The following is an 8,322-nucleotide window of genomic DNA, read 5'->3' on the forward strand; positions in this document are numbered from 1 at the left end:
CAATGAGGGTACGAGATAAGTTTGTGCACAGATGGAAGGCTGACAGGCAGGTAGGCCATCCAGTTATTTTAGCCGGGCCGGCTAAAATGATTGGTCGTGCTTTTTACAGTATTACGGCTTCCACAGATGACATTTTTTTATGGATTTTTTGTCAAAGCACTTAAGATATTCATTGCTATCGGGATGTTAAGAGCATTCCATGGAATATAACAAAAAGTGTATCTCGAGCCGGTTTCTCAAACTTACCTACCCCACCTTTAATGTATAACAATTATTTACAAAAAATGTCTCTATAAACACACCATACCCAAAAAGGAGCAGGGAGAAGAAAATAATCTTATATTACCTGCCCCTTTCTCAAAAAGAAATAATAAATCGAAACAGAAATAGAAAATCTAAATTTGTCAGCAACAATTCCTCCTTTCATGCAAAACAAATCAGTGCTCATGACCTGCAAGCCACCGTGTTTTTTACTCTTCATATACTGATATTAATATACACACAGATACACATAGATGTCCTCTTTCCCACTTGATATAGTTTGCAGAGAAATACAGCGTGCATGGCATGCCTGTATGAAGGTTAGCCAACTGATTTATTTTTCTGTTTCTTGATATGTAGAGATTATTGTCATTATCGACTAACCTTCTGCTTTTAGTCTAAAAACAATGTGGAGAGAAATGTGAGAAATTGCCTTGAGAATTACAGAACCCAATCGAAAAAAGCAAAGATTTTCAAATTGATAAAAAAACACAAAATCAGAAGATCTTCAATCTTAGAAGCTGGAAGTTTGATAAATGATTTTGTATGAGTTATTCATTGATTATCAAATGTGTCATTGATACATATTCTGTCTATCAATTAATAACGTGAATGTTTCATGACAACATCATGCATCATGTCATCAGATAGTTTTAGAAGAGAAAGTCTGGTAATACAGTATATCAGACTTAACGGAAATTGAGCCAGAGGAGTGTGCTTGCATTCATATTACAGTGTCCAGAGACCTTCGTATGAATATATTAGTGGCTGATGAAGCAGAGAACACGTCACCATTAACAGCATTCCAGCGTCTCCTTGCATCTTATCAGTGATGTGAGATGCTTGTCCTAGCTAAGTATTTGAATATTGCTGCATGATTGATTATTCTGTATTTTTGGGTTTATAATGAAATATTAAAGATAACAGTTATTTCTATTCACATAAAAATTGCTTTTAATTTGTCAAAAAAGTGTCCTACTTCAGCTTCTCAGGGTTATGAATCGACTAATGCGTGGTGTTCGTGTTGTGAAGATTAAGTTAAGTTATAGCAAATTAGGTTTCCTTCTGGCTTGCACTTGGTTTTGGGTATTCATCCAGAATGTACTGCAATATGATGTTATGACATACCCTCTGAATCGTCGGAGTATGATTTAAGGACGCGTAGACATTCCCAGTCTTTAATTAAATCCTAATATGTCCTTCTTGACACTCAGCCTCTTTTCTTTCTCCCCATCACCTTTTCCCTATAACTTCCTGTAGATGTGTTGGCAACATGAAGAGCACCTGCATACTGAGCACTTTATTCTTCGTTACGCTGTGCTTTGTTGAAGGCTGTCATAATAGATTTCTGTTAAGATGTCATGATTGCTTTTACATTTCCCTACTCATGATTAATTTCCCTTTGTCTTTTGTCTTGTTCCCTCACAGATCAGTCAGATGCTGGGAAATGAGATGAAGTTTGCGGTGCGGGAGCCCATCGGCCTGAGGGTGAGATTTTAAAAGCTCAGAGCAGCTCTCAGTTAACCCCAGCGGACTGTGGAAGGTCAGCTGGGTGTCACTTCCAGTAAAGTCCAACATCTTGTAAACTCTGACAAAACAAAAGCATAATAGGTATTTCTCACAGTAATGTCTCTCTTTCTTCTAAAGGGTGTGGATCCTCATCTCAGCAGTGGGGTTCACAGTTATGGCTTTGATGGTAAGTGTTGCTTAAATCTGTGATTCTTAAAGTGTGTCTATGAATTGAATTATTTTAAAAAGTTTAGTTTTTTTAAAGGATTTATATATGAATTTCTAAAATCTGAAATAGTTCATATATTATGTTTTATCTAATCATTTGCATGCACATATAAGCTGGATTCACATGTATTGAATCACACTTAAATTAGCCATTTGTGTTTCCTATCATTTTAATTCATGTCTTATATCTTTCTCGAACATTTCCCTTTGATCGGGAAAAGTAAATATATGCTGCAATCAAATTATTAGTAGTAATATAGTATACTCTCTCTCTCTCGTAAGTCATTTCTAAAAAAAAAAAAAACGTTGTACAGTAATTACAGAACAAAAAGCTCATTGTCAAAATAAGAGAAATCACATTATGCAAACCCAGCAGGGGGGTTACTGTAGATTCTTTCCCAATGTATCAGGGGAGGGACATCTGGAGAAACAGCTCCATCTTTGTTGAACCTAAATGCCCACAGTGTTTGGATCATAAAGAGAGTCTAAACTCACAGAAAGGAAGACTTTGTCAATGCATTTTGGGGCATTTGTGGAAGACAGAATTCTGTTGAGTTGATAAGACAGACTGTTGTGCTTTGTTTTCCTACACAGGCCCTGGTGTTTCCTAACCAGCTATATGAGGTTGTTTTTTGAGGAGCAGCTCTCCACAACTTGCCTCTCCATCCGCCTTTATGGAGGAGCACTGCTTAGTAGAGTCTTCTCTCCTATTCATGCTCCCTCATGCAGAACAGTGATTAAACCACAGTTATTTATGTGGGAGTTCATTCACTGTGCAACAAGGGATGCTAACACAAACCCTTTTAACATACACGTTCGCAAAAATGTACACTGCTAATCTGCACATGGTCCTTTGTGATAATGCATTCATTACAGTTCATACACGCACATTCAGATGAAGTACAAAAAGCTTTTTTCTTCTGCCACGGCATCCCTTAAGGCTACAACAAAGGCTGTGTAATTGTATTCAGTTCCTTCTATGTTTTGTTCACTAAATAACAACTTGACAGAGACAAATTCTCAAGCATGCTCACAGAAAGGGCTCCAGTTGCCTCGCTGGCCTCATATATCAGATCTAAATCCGGTGGGAGCACAGTGAGGGCTGGCAGGACAGTGTATGTACTGTAGGAATGTGTGTGTGCGTATTGGCCTGAAAGTAAGAGAAGAGGCAGTGTATTAATCCACAATACATTGTTGCAGCTCACTCTCTGTATCAAGCAATAAATTGAGGCTTTTTTTTTTGCTCTTCTGTGCCACAGAAGTGAATCCGTGGAAATAAATATGCCAGGCAATTACAGTTTTTGCGATTTATTTAAATAGGCTCCTTAGTCTGGACGATTAGAGACAAGTCGGTGAGTCAGCCACTCAGATATTGATGAGAGTTCGTGATGCGACAGTGGCAGAGAGGCACACAGGTTGTTTTTTAATGGGAAAGTAAGCAGGGAAATACAGAATGATGAGACAAAAGGCTTAGCATCCACTCGATAACCAGTTTATTTACCATAACATATGTCAGAACATCAGCATTTCACCTTTATAGGGGTATCTATTCAAATATGTTTCCTCCTCCTCCTCCCTCACATTTTACACATATATACATAAATCTGAACCAATATGAAATCAAACAAATAATTAAAACATCCTCTGCATGATAACTGCATTGCCTGAGGAGATAAAACCTTGAACACATGACTGTGTGGAGGAAGATATGAATGAACCAGCTTCTCAATCTAACAAGGCCAGCCAAAGAGGTGCTTTGTTAAATGTCAGCAGGGCGGTGGGGATTAGCAAAGATAATGGATGATGTCTTCCAAGACTAAAGGGTAGAAGGATGGGGTCTCATCTGCCACACAGATGGAACCTGGCGGGGAGGGGAGATGGTCCATCAGCCCTCCCACCTTTCTGCCCGCCCCTGCTCATTCCCATCGCCTCACCATGTTTGTGTGGGTGGGTGGGACTGAAACGAGGGAAATGAACTGGAAGAATGGGCAGGGGATTAAAATGATAGAGCACAAGCGTTTAATCACAGTCAATGAGTCGGAACATTCAACAAAATCAATAGGCCAATTATCACCGTGTGCATGCGGCATCACAGATTACAGCTGCAAGAACACTGTTCCCATAGATTCAGAATCATCTTTATTGGCCTATTGTGTGTACACATACAGAGCATTTGACTGTGTATTTAATTTAGCTAGATCTCAATTGACTTACACAGAAATTAACATAACTTGCTAGCTAATGTATGAGCAAAGACAATAAAGCTGGAGAACTGAAGGTAGAGAAAGAGATGACTAGCACTGGTTGTACCTGGAAGAATGTAAACAAATAGATTTTTGAATCCGTATTATGTATTGATTTGCCTTTGTATACATGGACTAGATGAGTAGATATATATTACATTACATGTTACTTGTTAGACCGCTTTTATCCAAAGCGACTTACATACTCAATACTGTGGGCAATCCCCACAGGAGCAATTTGAGGTGAAGTGTCTTGCCCAGGGACACAACGACATGCTGACTGCAGTGAGGTTTGAAGCTCTGCTCCCCTTGATCCGAACACCAACGCTCTGTCCACTGCGCCACACGCCTCCTTGTATATATATATATAATGTACAGTATAGTACTTCTGTTTATGGAATCGCTCTGGGACGTGTAGGAGTCTTCTTCTTTCCAATGCCCCACAACCTATAAATTCCCTTTTATCACGTCTTTTCTCCAGGCCTGGCCCTCATCTTGTGGAATGGTCCTCTACACAGCAGAGAAGATCATCATCCAGTGGACTCTGCTCAGTGAAGCGTGCTACTTTGCTGTCCAGTTTCTAGGTGATTACATTCCTCCATTTATTGTGCAGTTATTTTCTGAGCTATATCCTTTTTTCCGAAATTGTTAGAATCACTTTCTGGCTTTTATGGTGACTTAAGACAGCAGTTCAGAGTTTGGTTTTACTACAGAACATTGTAAATGGATGTGTGATAGTGCCCTCTTGTGTTCAGAGGGCGTAGTCACAGCCGTGCATTACTTAAAAGGAAATGTTTACATGTTATCAAAGTTGATCTTAAAACAGCACTCACAGGCCCATATGTATATTCAAACTGTTTTTGGTTTCCTAAACCATTCCCCTTGGTGCTGCTTGACCTGAAGAGACCTCTTTCTAGGCAGCTTCAGTGAAAAAGATGCCCTATTTTGGTTTTTTATCAGATGTATTTTGGGAGCCTTTAAAACTTCATGCCCTTATTAGTTGTTTTGCTTTGATGTATGTATAGCAGGGGCCTTCAGATCAGAACAAAACTATTTTGCCTCATCCTGGATTTTCTTTTTTTACAACTTGTATTTATTAGTGTGCACTAACCCTTATTTACAATAAAATAATCTAAGTAAAAGTGAAGTGAGAGTGAAAGGGGACACCTTTCGTACTTAAAGGGAAACTAAGGCTAATGTCAGGATTCAGCTGTTGGATTAAACCAAGTTAGTTTCTACAAAAGTTAAAGTCTGTCTTTGTGTATTAACGCTCTGTCAATGGAATTATTTTCCCCAAAAACTACTTTTGAATGATACTGAAATTTAGCTAACACACTCTGACAATTGGTACAGCAAACTACTCTTTTTATGTACATGCAGGCGCTGTTGTTCGAAAATAGACAGCAAAACATGAACAAATCCTCCTTAATGATTCAATTTCCAGAAGTTAATAATGTTTAAAAATCATGTGAATTGTACCATTTGCTCACAGTGTAAAATCTATAACAGCACAACATGTTGTTCTGTGTTTTCAGTGACGTCCATCACTTTAATCGAGCTTGGCATCCTGCCCGACGGCGCCATGCTCCTGCTCGTCAGCCGGGTGCTCTTCCTGGTGGTCACCATGGGTTACTACTACCACCTGGGCCGCAAGGTGAAAAAGACCTGAGCGCTCTGTGTGATTCTTTCAGGGAGCACCGATCACAAACAAGGGGTCAGAATGTTTGGAATATTATTTGATTGGGGCTTGGAGCATTACTTTGCCAGTGAATGCCCCCCTTCCACGGGACCTCGCCTATTGTACCCCCAATATTTAACAGATGAGCACAGTCTCACATTCCAGACTCTGCAACAAGAACAAGAGACCCCATGGTGGAAGTACATTTATCTTTCACTGGGCTTTGAGGTCAAGCCCCTCTTGACACACATTCCTCCTTTGTGCCATTCTGAGTGTTGTTATTACAAAGAAGGAGCTAGCAGTTTGTAGTGCATCGTGTCACCTAGTTATATGATTTAATTGTACAGTACATCTCACTATGTTGTTCATATACAGCCACGTGATTTCCAGATTCAGTATTTTGTGTTATCTAAAGTTTGCATCTTGACTTCTTAATCACACTCAAGGACCAAGAGTTCATGCTCTAATTAGTTTGATGCTTGTTATGTTAATTCATACGTTTGAATGCTAAAGTGAAGCCTGAATATCTGTGCTCTTGCATGCTTTTCTGATACATCTTCATTGAACACATTGAATGGGAAAAGCATCACTGGGCTTCGTGTAAAATTAAGCTTAATGCTGATTATTTGGCATGCTTTTACTGCTGACAGTTTTCTTGTTCATCACACTGAGGAAACTTACCCTAAAGGTCCTATTTTACTCTCACGAATGCCTATAACACATAATCAGATTCAGACTACCCAAAAATAAATGCTGAATTTAAACATTTTTCAGGGATAAAGTGCTTTGTTTTTAATTCCTTGAGCTATTAGTCAAGAAGTTCTACCAAAGTAAATAGGAACTGTGTACAGAATATTGAAACTACTGAGATTAATACATGTTGCATTAAGAGATGGACATGTGACTCTAGAAGAAAAGCAGGGAAGTTCTCTCCTTGTTGTGTGTGCGCTGGTAGACAGGACTTTAGAGCCTGAGTTGATATACGGAAAGTATTATAACATTCTTCTTACTGTAACGCTAGTGCCACAAGCCCAGCATGTATGTGTGCAGAGCAAACAACCTGGTTCCTCTTCAGTAATGTAGCACAGTTTTTTACATACACCTTATCCTTAGCCTTAAAACTACTTAACAGTCATCATCACTGCACCCTACCTTCTTTTAAATATGTGAATACTAGTATTTACTATTATGTCTTGTTCTTATGAACCTCAACAGGGAACAGTAGTTAATTCAATGGTTTTCAAAGGCCCTTGGGTGTCTTATTTTGTACCTATTTAGTGACTTTTGTCTTTTTGACATGCATGCTGATTTATTTCCACCAAAAGAAATAGCGCAAGCTGTGTAGTCAATATAAACGCAAATATCAATGAAGACAAGTGTTAATGGTGGTGAATAGATGCATTAGTTAAATACAGCAAAACAGCCTCAAAAAGGAACATTTAATCATGATGCAGGTAACTAAATGAGGACATATATAACCCATCAATTGACCCCAAAATGTTTCAAATTATACTTTTACCTCCCACTTCTTGGCACGCGTTTTAGAGCTGAGACGACACTGATAATTTGTCAACTCTGATCTCTGCAACTCAAAAGGCGAGCCTAAAGGACACTTAAAAATAGTTGACTACATTCATTTTGAGTCAAACAAGAAACATACAGTCGGCCTCCTCCAAAGGTGTCCATATTGTTGCAAATGACCACGTTCAGCCCTGCCCTCAAAGGGAGTGGTCCTGAGGTTGCAGTGATTGTAGGTTAGCAGTTGCGAGTTCCAGCACTGAAGGCAGATGTTACTTGTTACTTGGGTGAGCTTCTCAGTTCAGATAGGCAAAACATGAAACATTGGGTGAGGTCTCCCGTCCTCCTGAAAAGTTGTAATTATCCTTTTTTCCACTGTTTAATTAGATGTAGCTCTCCCAAGTGACATGGTGTGCCCCAACCTACTGCTTCGTCCTGACTAGCATGTAATTATGGAGTTTAGAAAATGTCATTCCATTTCCGTCGATACTACAGGCCTCAAATCATCAGCCCTGTGAAATGTTCAAAGTCTGTGATGGGTGTTATTTATGGAGAGATGGGCAGTTTTTTTGGGGGGACAGGCAGTAGAAAGGGAGGCAAAGAATGGGTCTTTCATCCTCCTGGTTCTCTGACGTAAATTAGTCCAAATATTGCATTGCTAAGCCTTGTCCTTGACATTTTAGAGGAATAGTGAGTGGGCTATTCATTCCCTGATGTAGATCCAACATATGATGTACTGTTGTGAATAGGGATCCAGGTCGAATTGTTTCAAGTTGTAGCCATTGTGTTTTTATGTATATATGTGATATATTGTACCTCAGAAATGAATTGTTATGGATTTTCACTATTTAGTTTGAAATAAAGGACACTACTGTTTATTTTGAA

At 39.1% G+C, this 8,322-nt stretch overlaps 1 protein-coding gene across 1 annotated transcript in view; it reads left to right on the forward strand.

The window, feature by feature from the left end:
* The window catches only part of LOC117491774 (tumor protein p53-inducible protein 11-like), a 35,944-nt gene extending 27,622 nt beyond the window's left edge, over window positions 1-8,322 (forward strand). The window contains 7 exon segments of the mRNA XM_034141865.1: window positions 1,690-1,749; window positions 1,910-1,957; window positions 2,593-2,646; window positions 2,648-2,690; window positions 4,723-4,745; window positions 4,747-4,825; window positions 5,777-8,322. Of these exon segments, the coding sequence (XP_033997756.1) occupies window positions 1,690-1,749; window positions 1,910-1,957; window positions 2,593-2,646; window positions 2,648-2,690; window positions 4,723-4,745; window positions 4,747-4,825; window positions 5,777-5,910 (441 nt within the window). The 3' untranslated portion in view covers window positions 5,911-8,322.

The sequence above is a fragment of the Trematomus bernacchii genome, unplaced genomic scaffold (assembly GCF_902827165.1).
Source record: "Trematomus bernacchii unplaced genomic scaffold, fTreBer1.1, whole genome shotgun sequence".
NCBI lineage: Eukaryota > Metazoa > Chordata > Actinopteri > Perciformes > Nototheniidae > Trematomus > Trematomus bernacchii.